Here is a 16685-nt window from a genome sequence, read left to right on the forward strand (position 1 = left end):
TATCCTGGCTGGACTACTGCTTCAGCCTCCTCTATAGTCTCCCAACCACCAGAATCTCTTCTCTCCAGCCCATGCTTCCCTCTGCTACCCAGATTAATTTTCTAAAATGTTATTCTGTACGTGTCTCCTTGGTTCTCAAAAACTTCCAATAGTTGCCCATTCCTCTCCACATCAAAAAGAAACTCCTGACCATTGATTTTAATAACAATGATGGTATTTGTTAAGCGCTTATTATGTGTCAAGCACTGTTCTAAGCACTGGGGTAGATACATGCTAATCAGGTTGGACACAGTCGCCATCCCACATAGCGCTCACAGTCTTAATCCCCATTTTACAGATGAGGTAACAGGCACAGAGAAGTGAAGTGACTCACCCAAGGTCGCACAGCAGACAAATGGCTGAGCCAGAAATAGAACCCAGGTCCTTCTGACTCTCAGGCCCTTGCTCTATCCACTGAACTATCCTGCTTACGACATTCCATCAGCTCTCACCCCACTACCTAGCCTCGCCCCTCCCCCACAACCCAGTTTACATCCTTCATTCCTCTCAAGAAGCTCACTGTAGGCAAGGAACATGTCTACCAACTCTGTTACAGTGTAGTCTCCCAAGTTCTCAGTACAGTGCTCTGCACACAGTAAGTGCTCAACAGATACTACTGATTGATTGATTAAAATCCTACTCACTGTGCCTCATTTTCTTCTCACCCACCATCGACCTAACTTCAAGCCCTCCCTTCTGCCTGGAATTCCGTCCCTCTTTGCATCTGACAGACCACAGCTCTCCCCACCTTCTACAGCCTTCTGAAGCCACATCTCCTCCAGGAGGTTTTCCCCAATTAACCTCTAATCTCCCCCATCTTAATCCCCAACTGCCACTTTAGCTCTCCCATGATACCTATTGCCTAAGTACTCACAGCCCCAGGTAGCACTTCAGTAAATATCTTATATACTCTATCTCTCATCTGCAATTTATTTTAGTGTTTGTCTCACCACACTAGGCTGAGGACAGGGGTCAGGTAGATTCATTTCTGTTGTACTCTTCCACATAGCATACAATTCTGCACCCAGCAGGCACTTGAATTCGAGTGATTAGTTGAGTCTCCAATATACATGTTACCATCCATAACAGATATGAGAAGGTAAAAACACATACTTTGCTTTCAAGATCTCCCCATGCCCATGCCACACTGCATCCTCATCCAGCTGGAGCTCCCGAAGGACACGGCTTGGTTTGTAGGCTGCATTGATCAGTAAAGTGAGAACCTAGAAGTAAAATTTTTAAAGGGTGTTGTGGGGAGGGGAAGAAGAGGTGTTGAAAATAGAGAGGAAAAAGTCCATTAGGGTAGCTGTTTCGCACATTTGCTTTAAAAAGCAAAGAGAGATCAGCGGATTCATTCCATTATCTCAATCAATTAACAAGGATCAAAACACCACGGAGTGAATATGCCCATGCATTATCTGGGTTACTGAAGTCAGCAGTAGTTGCCAGAGATGACCAAACCAGGCAGTGAGTGGATCAAGCCATAATTTTACTGTCAAGAAACAGTATATCCCACAAATTTCAGACCATTTTCAAGGAAGGCACAGCTTTTTCCACATCACTCATTGATGAATCCCACCAAGTTCCAGAGGTTTAACCACACTCTGCATCCCTGACTACGGTCCTTGCCAGAGGCAAACCCTCTAAGTGAACATCTGCCCCTTCTGAACTATCTCCCATGGTGGAGAAACAGTCAAATACGGAGCCTTCCATGAGGGCTCATCTCCCACTCCCTTCTGTGTTGCCCTGACTTGCTCCCTTTGACTGCCCTCCCGTCCAGCCCCACATCACTTACGTATATATCTGTAATTTTATTTATCTGTATTGATGTCTGTCTCCCCGCCTCTAGACAGCTTGTTGTGAACAGCGACTGTCACTGTTTACTGTTGTATTTTCCCAAGCGTTTAGTATAGTGCTCTGTACACAGCAAGCTCTTAATACGACAATGAAGGAGGGAAGGACTAATCATTTTGGCGCTGTTCAGCTTCTTCCATGTAAGAGATTAAAGTATCTTCATAATTGGTGTAGTAATGAGTCGGGTCTACAGATATATGATTCCATCCTTAAAGGATTTTCTATCTGGAAGGAATGCCCTCTAGAGCTTAACATAAAGCAGTGGAAGCCCATGGAACAGGTATATCAAACTTGGCCAAATGTGGCCTGCAGTAAGACTGTCTACAATCTACAGGTGTGCTAAAACATGACAGGGAAATGGGAAGAGGGAGATGTGAAAGTGGAGCAGTGAGAGCAGACCACTTGAACATGATTCACCACTCCTTGTTCCAAGCTGAAATCTCTGCAGAGTTTCCCTTCTGTTGCTGCTTGCGCTATGCGGAGGGAAAATCGTTTGGGTGAGAGTTTCTCTCTCTGTCTCTCTTCCCTCCCCTTCCACCACTTTGACTCTTTCTCCCTTTCCTGTCTTTTTCTGTTCCTCAATCTTGGACTGCTGTCCTCATCTCCTTAGAAGCTCCACGACTAATATTGACTCTTCGAGAAATTAATTATCGTTCCATTCACCAATTTCCTTTTGTTCCACTTAATAATAGCCTATTAGGTAGTAGTTGATTCTTTTTTACAAAGCCTTCATTAGTCATTTGCAGCTTTTCAAAAAATCCAGCCCATGAACGCCACCAGCAACCCACACATGGGAATGAGTTGGAAATGATGGTCACAGAGCAAGATCCATACGTATTTCCCAGTCTCCTCTTCATAATGAAGCTACCCAGACTGGACAACTGGGCACAAGAGTCTTATTTCATTTCACTCAGAAGCAACTGTCTAAAATAAGAGGAAGAACTCTATCCCTTGCACGAGCAGAGAGTGGACAAAAACCTTCAGGATGCTGGGATGCTTTGTAGCAGTTTGGACCACTAATGGCCCTGTCAGAGGAGTCCAAGGATTATTTCCCACCAGTACTAATTAACTGCTATTTTTATTAGGTTTTTTTTTTTTTAACATTTACCTCATCTCTTCCCTCTCCGTGCTCCTGTGGGATAGGGACCATGTCTTAGCCAAGGTGAAGCAGTATGGTCTAGTGGATAAGAGCATGGGCCTGGGAATCAGAAGGACATGGGTTCTAATCCCGGCTCCTCCACTTGTCTGCTGTGTGACCTTGGGCAAATCACTTCACTGGGCCTCAGTTACCTCATCTGTAAAATGGGGATTAAGACTGGGAGCCCTATGTGTGGCAGAGACTGTGTCCAACCCAATTACCTTGTATCTACCTCAGTGCTTAGTACAGTGCCTGGAACATAGTAAGCACTTAAAAACTATTATTATTATTATTAAGTATAGTGCTTTGCCAGCCCATCGTAAACACTTAATGCATGATACTGATCTACTGACTTTTTTCCCTTATTCACTTTCCCCACTGGTCTCTCTCTCAGTCCCTGCCTTTATGTCTGGGTATGGTTATCTAGTTTTAACATTACTGGGCACTTTAACATGTGACTGAGAATAATGGTTTGAGGTTATAAGTAATTTCCACCTGCCCTGCTGCTTTCCCCTGATGTGGTACCTAAAGGAGGGGTTCTTTTTCACTTTTTTGGGATTTTTTTCCTCTATTTTGGGAGCACAAGCTCTGGTTTCTCTCCATTTCAGAGTAACGAGGTTGTATTCAGTCACTGTAGTCATCCAGACAAAAGGGATTTGATTTTTCAAGTTTCACTTCAAATTCTGCACCCCTGAAAAAAAGTTTGGGCTACTTGTGTGGTAGCAATAAGCAATACTGAAGCAATAAACACGCCAGATAGTTCTGAGAATGGAAAATGATACTATTTACTCTACCCAGGACTGCAAGACGGATCACGTGACTGAAATCTCTGCAAAAATAGAGACAAGGAAGCTTCTGCTCTGGTCTTAGAAGAGAAAGGGAATCCGTGGATGGTTTTTCTACAAATATTTACGAGTCCACTGTTCACCAGGATCACACACGCACATTCTGCAGGAACGCTTCCCAATTCCTGATAAGAACCTCGGGCCTCTACTGCTCCTTACCTCTTTTAGGACAAGAACACAGTTTCCAGGTCCCACACACTGTGGCAGCTCAGCGATTCGGCCCTTGTTGAGGTATGGCCCTGAGAAGCACCGGTGGTTGAAGTAGATCTTTGGGCAGCAATATTTTCCATTGACTACAACTGGAAAACAAAGACAAGCAAATACTCAGAATAAGCAGTGTCATTTCTACGTCCAAGGATCAGGCCACTGGGCTCCCGGCTTTTTGCACTCTATCCACCTCGGGCCTGATGGCTGTTGCTTGGGTAGTGGCCAAAAAGAAACAGTGTGGCCTAGTGGATAGTGCATGGGCCTGGGAGTCAGAAGGACCAGGGTTCCAATCCCAGCTCTGCTACTTGACCGCTGTACAACCCTGTGTAAGTCACTTCACTGCTCTGGGCTTCAGTTACCTCATCTGTAGAATGGGGATGAAGACTGGGAGCCCTATGAGGGACAGGGACTGTGTCCAACCTGATTAACATGTACCTACACCAGCACTTAGTAAGGTGTCTGGCACAGAGTAAGCACTTAACAAATACCATAAAAAAAATAGTACTAAACTCAGAGCTCGGGTCAAAATTCAAGTTTAGAATAGCGATGACATTCTGAACGTGCTCCCCCCCAGACTTTAGCTTTACCACAATTTTAGGCCTTTATAATAGATAATGCTCCACAATAATAATAATTATTATTATGGTATTTGTTAAGCGCTTACTATGTGCCAAGCACTGTACTAAGTGCTGGGGTGGATACAAGCAAATTAGATTGGACACAGTCCCTGTCCCATGTGGGGCTCACAGTCTCACTCCCCATTTTACAGATGAGGTAAACGAGGCACAGAGAAGTGAAGTGACTTGCCCAAGGCCACACAACAGACAAGTGTCGGAGCCTGGATTAGAACCCGTGACCTTCTGACTCCCAGGCCTGTGCTCTATCCACTACGCCATGCTATTTCTCATGCTGACTCCAGGCTTAAAGGGAGAGAAAGATGCGACTGGAGTCGGCAGAAGGTCCACACTTGGAGCTGAATGTGGTGTGCCAAATACATTCTATTCCCTGCAGTCTAGGACAATTTTCATCACTGTGTAACCATCGCAGGGGTCCAGTTAAGACTGGGATACCCTGGGACAATCTAGGTCATGTAACTGGGAAACTAGAAGCCCTCGCTCGCTTCTCTTGGAACTCAGTGAGGCACCTTATGTTCCAGGTGACTTCTGATGACACTATCAGTGCCTACCGAACACAGAAACATGACCCGAAAGGCATACGCTACATGAGATTACAAGAGATGCATGGTGTAGGGGAGAGAGCCCGGGCATCAGAAGATCATGTGTCCTAATCCTAGCTCCGCCACGTGTGTGCTCTGTTCACTTCTCTGTGCCTCAGTTCCCTCACCTGTAACATGGGGATTGAGACTGTGAGTCCCATGTGGGACAGGGACCGTGTCCAAATGGATTTGCTTGTACCCACCCCAGCGCTTAGTATAGTGCTTGGAACATAGTAAGCGCTTAGCAAATACCACAATTATTATTATTATTACACTGGCCAATAACACTGCTTTATTGTGCTACAACAGCCAAAAAAGCTGGGCATCATCCGGTAGGATTTAGGAAATAAAACAAAAGGCAGAATTTTGCAACTGGATAAAACCATGGTACGCCTGCAACTGGAATAGTGCAAGTGATTCTTGCTGCTACACCATAGGAAGGACATAACAGAGCTGGAAAAGGTACAGAAAATGGCAACCAAGATGAGCAGGAGAAGGGAGCAGCTTCTGTCTGAAGACAGACTGAAAAGATTAGATCTCTTCAGTCTCTCCCCACTCCAGTCCATACTTCACTCTGCTGCTCAGATCATTTTTCTAAAAAAAAAAAAAAAGTTTAGACCATGTCGCCCCACTCCTCAAGAACCTCCAGTGGTTGCCCATCCATCTCCACATCAAACAGGAACTCTTTACCATCGGCTTTAAAGCACTCGATCAGCTTGCCCCCTCCTACCTCACCTCACAGATCTCCTTCTAAAGCCTAGCCTGCACACACTTTGCTCCTCTAGCACCAGTGTTGCTCTCTGTACCCTGTTCGTCTGTCTCACCATCAACCCCTTTCCCACGTCCCTCCTTCCATATATGCCAGACCACCACTCTCCCCTCCTTCAAAGTACATCTCCAAGAGGCCTTCCCTGATTAAACCTTCTTTTCCCTGACTCCCCTCTCCCTTCTGCATAGCTTATGCGCTGGTATCTGTACCCCTTTAAGGACTTGATATTCACCCCACCTCAGTCCCACAGGACTTATGTACATATATCCATAAGTTGTGCATTTATATTAATGCCTTTTTCACCCTTTAGACTCTAAAACTCCTTGTGGGCAGGGAACATGTCTACCACCTCTTGTATTGTACTCTCCCAAGCACTTAGTACAGTGCTATGCACACAATAAGTGCTCAGTAAATCTGGTTGAGTTACTGATTAGCGAGATAGTGGCTGAGAGATCTACAAATCATAAAGGAAGCAGACAGGGCAAACACGGAATTGTTGTTCACTGAATTCCAAGTCACTGAAATAAAGGGACATGGATCAAAACTTAAAGGAGTTGATTCAAAACAAACCAAAATATTTTTTTTCCCCCACAGCTGGTGCTAAACACATGGAATTGATTACCATTGTCAGCTGTGCAGACAAAAAATATTAACAGGTTCAAGAAACTGATGAGATAAACTGATGAGAGATCCAAACTCAGTTACTAAAGGACAAGCTATGAATGCTAGACAGTATGATTCTAACCATGGGGAAGCAGTGTGGTCTAGTGGATAGAGCACGGGCCTGGGAGTTAGAGGGCATGGGTTCTAATCCTGGCTCTGGCACATGTCTGTTATGTGACCTTGGGCATGTTACTTCACTTCTCTGTGCCTCAGTTACCTCATCTGTAAAATGTTGATTGAGCCCCATGCGGGACAACCTGATTACCCTGTATCTACCCCAGGGCTTAGAATAGTGCTTAGCACATAGTAAGCACTTAAAAAATACCACACCCCCCCAAAACCAAAGACAGACAAGATTAATAGTTTCAAGAAATTGATGAGGTAAACTGATGAGAGATCCAAAGTCAATTACAAAAGGATGAGTTATGAATGCTAGATAGTACAACTCTAACCATGGGGATGGATATGCAGATAGATAATATTAATAGGTTCAAGAAACTGATGAGGTAAACTGATGAGAGATCCAAAATTGGTTATTAAAGGACAAGGCATGAACGCTAGATAATACAACTTTACCCACGGGGATGGGTGTGAAAGAGGATAACCATCATAATGTTCCTCTGGTCTGATCCAGTATTAGCATTGCTTATGGTCTTATGCCAATTCCCCAAGAGTACACACTATAGCTGAGACTCAATGGACTTAACCTACAGCTACAGAAGCAACACTTTTCAACCATGGCGACAGTCTGTGGAATAAGCATTCTGAATGTAGGGAACGTGTCCGTTACATTGTTACACTGTACTCTCCCAAGCGCTTATTACATTGCTCTGAACACAGTGAGTGCTTGATAAATACCATTGGCTTTGGTCTTGAGCCATCCCTTAATAACAAGCTAAACAAGTGACAGCTATTTCTCTGAAAGACTGGGTCATTTGTCTTTAGGTTTTGATTTGGGGGGCTTACTTTTAGTCACATTCTAACCAGGTTACGATTTTACAGTTGAATTATGAAGGGAATCATTTTCAATTAAAGATAGTACTAGGGCAGCCCCACTCCCAACCTGTTGCCACCACTGTAATCATCCTCGCTCCCATCCACTGCTCCTCTGCTGCCACTTGGCTCCATTTAAAAAAAAAAAAAATCACTGGCAGAGGACCCAATCTATACTAGAGATTCAATAGGATTTTGGGTGACTTACTGTGATTGAGTCATTTTTCTAAGCCTTAGTGACTTTTAACTTTCTGACAAATAGGCTAAACTATATTGACATTTTGTTCCCTGAAGTGAAGGATGATTAAGATATACTATGAGGAATCCCTCTAGGGATGCCCTCTCATACCTCGTATATTTACTGATGCAGCAGTTTAGAGTATTATAATTTGGAAAACTTGTTGGCACATAACCATTCAATGTCTTCATTGATTCCACATGCTGGTGATTTATTTCACTCCCTGAAACTTGAGTCATACTCCAGAGAAGGAGTATGTTTTCTCCACACTCTACACAGTGTGGTATTTTCTAGCTTGCACTATTGGAATGGGCATTTCTCTGCAACAATGCCTGCTAGGCCACCATCAAAACATTGGACTTGGTTAGTTGAAGCCATCCACGCTTGTGTGATAAACACAATTTAGACTATTGGCGGCAAAAACATTACTGCCTCAAAAACACCTTGCAGCATCTCACAGAAATCTACAGCATGACATGCAAATCTAGCTATAAGGGACTGTAAGCTCGTTACAGGCAGGGAAAGTGTCTGCTAATTTGGTTGTATTGTATTCTCCCAACGCTTAGTACAGGGTTCTGCACATAGTAAGCACTCAATAAATACCACTGATTGATAAGAGACCTGTGTGACAAGTGGCGGGATGCCAAAGCTGAGGAGATCCAAGGCTACACAGACTTCTACACACCACTCATGTCTTAGTGCCTCCGGAGAATAAAAGATGGAACTGCCTTCATCACAAAGAAGGGAATCCGGCAGGGGTGGCAACAACCATGGCACAGTGGATACAGCACGGGCCTGGGAGTCAGAAGGTCATGGGTTATAATCCTTTCTCTGCCACTTGTCTGCTGTGTGACCTTGGGCAAGTCACTTCACTTCTCTGTGCCTCAGTGACCTCATCTGTAAAATGGGGACTGAGACTGTGAGCCCCACGTGGGAGAGAGACTGTGTGCAACCCAATTTGCTTGTACAGTGCCTAGCACATAGTAAGCGCTTAACAAATACCATGTTTATTATTATTTAACATGCCCTAGAAAGGGACAGGGACCGTGTGCAATTCCCACTTGCGTATCCTTTCCCATTGCTTAGTAAAGTGCTCGGCACACAGTAAGCATTTCATAAATACTATTGCTACTTCTACAAAGAAACACCTTCTCTTATCAAATCACGTTGTCACATCATATCAAAGTATGGCACAGTGGACGTGGGCTTCACAACGAATCCAATAAGGAAGAAATGTATTGGGCAGCACCAAGATCTCTTATATAGTTCTAATAGGTCATAAAAAGCATTCAAGCCTCTCAGTAGACCTGAAATAGGACCAGAGGCAAGGTAAATTTGGCTGCCCCAAGAAATTCATCAAGATGCTGAGACTAACCCATAATGGCATGAATGGTGATGTGGGAGCTGGGGATGTCCTGTCTGATTCAATCAATCAATTAATGGTATATAATGAGTGCTTACTGTGTGCAGAACACTGCAGAACACATGCTTGGAAGAATACAATATAACAGACACATTGATTACACTGATTGACCCATTACCTCTTGCCAATGGTTTAAAAACAGGGCTGTCTAGTTGGTTTGGCCCTGTTCAATTTATTTATTCAATCATATTTATTGAGCGCTTACTGTGTGCAGAACATTGTACTAAGTGTTTGGGAAAGTACAGTACAACAATAAACAGACACATTCCCTGCCCATATTGAGTTTGCAGTCTAGGCAGCCTTGCTGTAGGATACAACCAAGGACCTGGACCCTGGCAATTGGCTATGCTTCTTATCCTCTGGGAAATTCTTCCAACTCAGGCTCTGAGCAATGTCCAACGTCCTTTTAAAGACAGTCAAAAAATGCTACATGTGGATGACTAGACTCTGAGCGCATTGTGGGCAGGGAATGAGTCTACCCGTGCTGTTGTATTGTACTCTCTCAAGTGCTTAGTATGGCCCTCAGCACACAGAAAGCGCTCAATAAATGCCACTGATTGACGACTATGCTCTACAAACACACACCCCAAAAACACCCCAATGTGAATGATCACAAATCATTTTGCAGTACTCTTCTTGAAAATAATTGTGGCACCTGTTAAGCACTTACTATGTGTTAAGCACTGGGTAGATACAATATAATCAGATGAGACACAGCCCTGGGCTACATAGGGCTCCCATTTTAATGGGGAAGGAGAAGAGGTATTTAATTCCTACTTTGCAGATAAGGAAACCAAGGCCCAGAGACTGTGAGCCCACTGTTGGGTAGGGACTGTCTCTATATATTGCCAACTTGTACTTCCCAAGTGCTTAGTACAGTGCTCTGCACACAGTAAGCGCTCAATACGATTGATTGATTGATTAAGTGACCTCCTCCAGGTCAGCAGGTAAATGGTGGAGTTGACCTAAAACCTGAGTCTCCTGACTCTGTTCTGGGCTCCTCCCACTGCGTTTTACTTCTATTATACTCTCCAAAGTATTAAGAACAGGGTTTTGCACAAAGTAAGCACTCAGTCAACACAACTGATTGATTGACTGACTGCACAGTCAGTCAGTCACTCTGGAACAATAGGTGTGAAGAAAACCCAAGTAATCTATCAGCCTGCACCAGGATAAGGGTTAGAAGAAACATTTTAAGTACACAGAAAAATGAATCCTCAGGCAATGTAGGATTGCAGCAGAAAAATGGGAAACAACAGTGGCCACACTGACTGGCTCTTTTTGAGCAGAAACTTTGATAGGCTCACGAAACAGAGAAGTAAAAATCAAAAAAGGCACCAGGTGCTGCAAACAGCAAACACCAGTGGAACCAGGGACGAACCACAGGTGGCAGATGGCACTGTCAGCTCTCTATCAGCCTTTTCTGTCCCCGTGGCACCCAGAGCTAACTTACTTCACTATAAATGGTCTCATCTTTGAACACAAAAGAACAACTAGACAAAAGAGTTTTCTACTGTTGAAGATAATGACTGGGGCTTAAAACCTGCTCTTTGCATATCCCTCATCGGCGAGGAGCAATCTAGAGCATCCTTGGCCCAGGTCTAGTGTTGGGGATGGAGGGCCCTAATCCACTGCTCTACGTCGATACCCATAGCCAATCACGCTTGCATGGAAGCCCCTGCGCATGTGCTGCATATGGGGCATGCCCAGCTCCACCTAAACATCCTCCCCATCTTCCAGAAGGGAACGCACACCAAACTGAGTGCCCAGCTCAAAGCCCAGTGCTGTAAGGACAAGCAGCCCTCCGGACTTAGCCCACTTCAGCCCACCCTGTATACATTTCAGCTGCTCAAATCAATTTCTTAAAAAATGTTCATAACACATCACTCCCTTCCCTCAAAACCCTCTAATGGTTCTTCCTGAAAAGGGCTAACAATTGGCTTTAAAGCTTTCCACTAGCTGTCGCTTTCTTATCTATGAACTCTCTTTCCCCACATCACCCTGTCACACTCTTTGCTCCTCCCACGCTAACCTTCTAACTGTACTTCACTCCTAACTCTGCCACCTCTGACCCCTGGCTAACACCTTACCCACTACCCAGAGCTCCTTCACTTCTAAAATCAGCCAGACCATTTCCCTTCCACCTTTAAAATCCTCCTCCAAGAGGTATTACCCTGATTAAACCCTGCTTTCTGGCCATGTCATGTCATCAGGCCCCTTTTAAGATTGTGAGTCCCATGAGGAACAGGGACCGTGCTTAATTGCCACCTGTGTATTTTCTCCCCGCACGGCACTCTGCACACAGTGAGCATGTAATAAATACTATAACTACCTGAATAGACAAGTGTGTACCTAACTGACTAATATGGTTTGGAACATTTGTAGCTATGCTCTTTTTTAGTCATTCATTTAGTAGTAAAAATAATAATTGTAGTATTTAAGCACTTACATTTTGCCAGGCACTGTACTAAGCGCTGAGGTGGATACAAGCAAATCGGATTGGACACAGTTCCTGTCCCACACGGGGCTCACGAGCTCAATCCCCATTTTACAGATGAGATCACTGAGGCCCAGAGAAGTAAAGTGATTTTAGACTGTGAGCCCACTGTTGGGTAGGGACTGTCTCTATATGTTGCCAATTTGTACTTCCCAAGCGCTTAGTACAGTGCTCTGCACATAGTAAGCGCTCAGTAAATACGATTGATGATGATGATGATGATTTGTCCAAGGTCACACAGCAGACAAGTGGCAGAACCGGAATTAGAACTCATGACCTTCTGACTCCCAGGCCTTACAGAGCCCCTACTGTCTCAAGAACATTGTAGTGGATGCTTGGGAAAGTAAGAGATGCAGCCACTTTCTCTGAGGAGCTTGCAATTCAATTGCAACGTTTGCCAATTTCTATCTGCTCATCTCTCCCACTGGACTGCAAGCTCTTTGAGGGAGGAGACCAAGTATTTTGTTTCTGTTGCATGATCCCAAGAGTTTAGTACAGTGCTCTGCACACAGCAGGTATATGTTGATGAAATTAAGGTAATCCCTTTAGGTCAAATAGAGGCTTTGTTCAAGTACAGTAACCTGGAAGAACAAAGATGGTTCCTGTACCCTTGGATCACAAATAAGGAAACAAGCTCATACCTGAGTCTGTGGAATTCAGCTCCTGGTTTTTCAGGCCTTCAGGAACTGTTCTTGAAGACAGAATTACGAAGTGAGAAGACAAGCATAAAAGACACCTAACCCCGCCTTTACCCTCTTGTTGCTACTTTCCCCCACCCTCTTCATTCACAACAAAAATGTGTAGCCCAGAAGAGAGTATGGGTAGCAGAAAGTAAAACTGATTAAGGCAGAAATTTCAATGACTATGTGCTGAATTTATAAGTAACCACAGCATGCTTCTACAGGTGGTGAAGAGAAATCTGTGGAAAGTTATATCCTGTTTGCCTTTAACCAATTATTTTAACTCCACAAATTATTTGGCACTAAAACAAGTTTTGCTTTCCCAAATGTGAAAACTAGAAAAAGCCTGAAAGAACAAACTCCATTAATCGAACCAAACAGCAGTCAATTAATTCTTGCAAAATCAACTTGGCTGGAGGTTGGACTCTTAGGGCTTGAAAAAATATTTTTTCCCCCATCTCCAGCTGCGCCCTCCTCTGCCTCAAGATTCTAGGATGGCCCTTCCCTACCCCTTTCTGTAACTAGCCTCTTCCTCTTTCTCCAAATTACTCTAATTCAACAGTTTCGTAGCCAGCATTTTTTGCCTGGACAAAGGCATCACCTGGAGAATTTTCCCTAATTTTCCACACCTTCTCTCCAGCCCACTAACACAGGCAATTTTATCTGACCCAATCTTGTAATTTTTGAATCTTTATGCTGACTGCATGCCTGTCAGCTCCCCTTTCAGAGGGTAAACTCCTGGAGGGCAGGAACTATGACTATTTATTAATTTGTACTGCAAAAACCTAGTATCTTGGAGACAGTCTACAAATACTGCTTGGCTGACTTACCCTGTCTTTCAATCTAAGTTTCATCCCAACAAATCCCTTCCTAGTATTTTTACCTCCTTTTATTCATATACCTGGAAAATTAGAGTCCTAAAAAAATATGCTTTTAGTGACATAAAATCTCAAAGGAGGGTTAAAGCCATTTTGTGTCCAACTTCATTCTGGGAAATGTTTGTAATTTGAAGGGAAGAATAAAACCCATCATAAAGTAAAATAGAGATTTAATCTTAGAAATCATTTCAAGTCAAGATGAACACACAAGCAAGGAATTTCTACCCTGAAGTAACTATTTTTCTGTGCATCCCAAAGCCCTAAGTGCCAAATTACTGGGAATACCATTGTGTTACTTACTGTTTCTCTGGTTGAACCACTGCCACTTTCTTCTGTTTGTTCACTGTAAGAAAAAAAGTATAACTGCTACCCAATTTAAAAAACAACAACAAAATAAAGCTACAAATCGTACACCAAACACTTAAAAATACTCCAATCACTGGGAAGACTTAATAACAAAGATAGTTCTTAAGTGCAAGCATTTTGTATACAATTCTTTAACTCCTTCAGAAACTGATATTTCTCTACAGTACTATGTTGACATAATACATGCAGCTATTCAGGATATGCCCTTATCTTCAAGGGAAATCAAAGTGGGTTTGCCAACACCAGTTCATCTATCCTCTGCCCCCATGCATTTGGATCAAACATCTATCTTTAGATTTACCTATATCAAATTTTTCCATACTAAATAATATATTTCTAGTGCATAGAAAGAGACATTTTTAGATTGACTTGCGTACAGTGCCAATAACATATGGGCCTTTAACATGACTCCCTTCTTGGGTGTATCTTTGCTCATGATATATTTTCGGCCTAGAGGGCATTGGCTTGTTCAATAGGTTACCTCACCTATGTACTCTTGCCAAATCTCTAATAATTAACAGTACTTGTAATTCAGCAGAAGTGGTCCAGAATCAACAGAAATGATGTTCAAAAGGGACAAATGCAAAGTAGTGCACAACAGGCTCCCCTCACCCCCCAAAACCCTGCACAAACACAAGATGGATATTGACTGCTTATGAATAAGAATGTCAGAATAAGATCTGGGGACCAAAAGCTGAAGATGAAGGAGCAAAATAGTGCTGTTGGTTTAAAAATGTTACTCCTGAAGTCAAAGGAAATACATAATGTGCTATATAGTTGAGAAGGAATCCTTCCATTAAAGACAGCATTGTTCAGTCTGAGACTTAGAGAATGGTATCCAATTTTGGCCACCGGATTTTAAAAAAGATGTGGAAAGTCCAGAGATTAAAAAACTAAAAAATGATTAAAGAGATGGAAAAATTGGTTCCATGAGGAAAGGCTAATGGCATTAGGGTTGTTTAATCTAGAAGAGAAAAATAAAGATAAGAGGTGATTTAATAGGTGATTCAAGAAGAGGAAGGGTTATTTTGAGAAGAATGCTGACCAGCTGTTTTCCATTTCCAGAGAGGAACAAACCAGAAGAAAAGATGTGCTCAGAGTGTGACAAAGAGCATATGAGTGAATGATGAACTGGGGGGGCACGAATGAGAATGTATGTTTGAGAAGACACAAAGAAATCTTAATTAACAGTGTTTAATTCAGGAACAGGCTACCAACAAAGGTTGTGGAATCTCCTCCCCTGTAGATCTTTTTAAAATTAGAATAGGCCACCCTCTGATCTGGATGGTATAATCCAAGGGTTTTTTAAAAAAAAATCATAGGAGCCAGCTGGGGCGATATAGGAAAGGAGGGCTCAGTCTGATCATGGCAGAAATTTCCCTCCTCCACCCGCATCACAAGAAGTCTAACATCCTTTCAGTGTAAGCTAGAAGTCCACACTTTACTTACTGTTCATCTAAGAAGAGACTCCACAAGTTTTTGTTGAAGAAGAGACAGAGAGAGAGAGAGAGAGAAGGAAAGTGAGAGGAGGCAGAATTTTATAGTTAAAAATTTTTAGTGGTTTCTTTTCATTGGACATTGCAGTGACACGTGCCCAGTCCCTTCGGGCAGATACGCAACCGCTTTCAAACCGGTAAGTTATAAATCAGAGCCTGAAGCCGAGATGAGCTACTGCTGTGGCATGTAGTTTGAGCTTTCCTCTACAGTGTCAAAAGATTTATCCTAATAGGCAGTGACTGCAAAATGGTTCAATCTTACAGGTTTTTGGCTTTCCAGCCTCTATGGTTAGAAAAACTGGACTGGTACCTAATCCTCGGCGAGGAGATCTGAGCTGGTATCCATTGGTCTCGCACCAACCCACAGGAAAAATATTCATGGACTCCACACTCACGATGCATTCAGGCACTGGCTTTTTTGAGCCTAAAGGTTAAATAAAAGTGGGGAAGGAAGGAGAGAAGAAAAAATCTCAAAAAAGCGTTCATCAAAAGTCTTATTTCACAGTATCATACTACATCTGCATCCAGTTGACAAGGGATTCTATTGGGAAGGTTCCCATTAAAACCCAATTTACTGCTGTCCACGTTATTAGGAGGAACACGCCTGGCCCCTCACAGCTGAAAAGTGGGTGTCATTCAGAAGAGTTGGGCTGAAAGCACATTCTGAATAGGAAATTCAATTAGTCGAAACACTTGGGAAACTAAGAAGCACTCCAACTGAAATGGTTCAGCCAGCTCGTCTCCAAGTCGGGGGGTGTATCTAAATCCATGTTCTGGGCAACAAATTCAAAGTCATTTGGTTTTTTGCACATAGAAGATGAATAAACAGTAGTTAACGTCGTCCATCTTTTTGAGTAAGAGTTGCTTGTTCCCCTAAGAACGAGAACAAATTAGTGAAATTCTTTCTTTCAAGATGTGCCTGGCAAATATTTACATCCTCTGGAATATCAAACTTAATACATACAAACTTTCAAAATAATCTGTGTGCTAAATAGGGAGCAGAACCTTTCTAAAACTCACTTGAGTCATGCTATGGAAATATTATCTCAACTATTTCAGGCCTGATTTGCTGGTTCTCTGTGGCAGGAAGGAATAAAAATCACTACGAATAAACTTGGATCCTAAGTATCATTTCCACCTAATTCAATCACCCTGAAACACATAGTTTGATATATACTTGTCCTTTCACAACTGCAGGGACTGTATTTTTAATTTTTATTGTATTCTCTCAAGCCCTACCTAGTACAGTGCTCTGTATACAGGAGGTTCTCAATAAATATTTATGAATGATAATCTTCCAATAGAAAATTCTTCATTATGCCCACCTTCTAAGGTTTCTAAAGCAGGCTTTAGCAACCCACGATACTTATCAGAATGTGGCAC

General features: G+C 42.9%; 1 protein-coding gene across 3 annotated transcripts in view; it reads right to left on the reverse strand.

Annotated features, from left to right (window-relative positions):
* Positions 1-16685, reverse strand: part of SFMBT1 (Scm like with four mbt domains 1) — a 137897-nt gene that overhangs the window by 15506 nt on the left and 105706 nt on the right. For all 3 annotated transcript variants that reach the window (XM_038772025.1, XM_038772026.1, XM_038772027.1), the window contains 5 exons: positions 15613-15726; positions 13741-13783; positions 12524-12573; positions 4036-4175; positions 1153-1262 (listed from right to left, as the gene is read on the reverse strand). In XM_038772025.1, the coding sequence (XP_038627953.1) occupies positions 1153-1262; positions 4036-4175; positions 12524-12573; positions 13741-13783; positions 15613-15726 (457 nt within the window). The remainder of the gene's footprint in view (positions 1-1152; positions 1263-4035; positions 4176-12523; positions 12574-13740; positions 13784-15612; positions 15727-16685) is intronic.

The sequence above is a fragment of the Tachyglossus aculeatus genome, chromosome X1 (assembly GCF_015852505.1).
Source record: "Tachyglossus aculeatus isolate mTacAcu1 chromosome X1, mTacAcu1.pri, whole genome shotgun sequence".
NCBI lineage: Eukaryota > Metazoa > Chordata > Mammalia > Monotremata > Tachyglossidae > Tachyglossus > Tachyglossus aculeatus.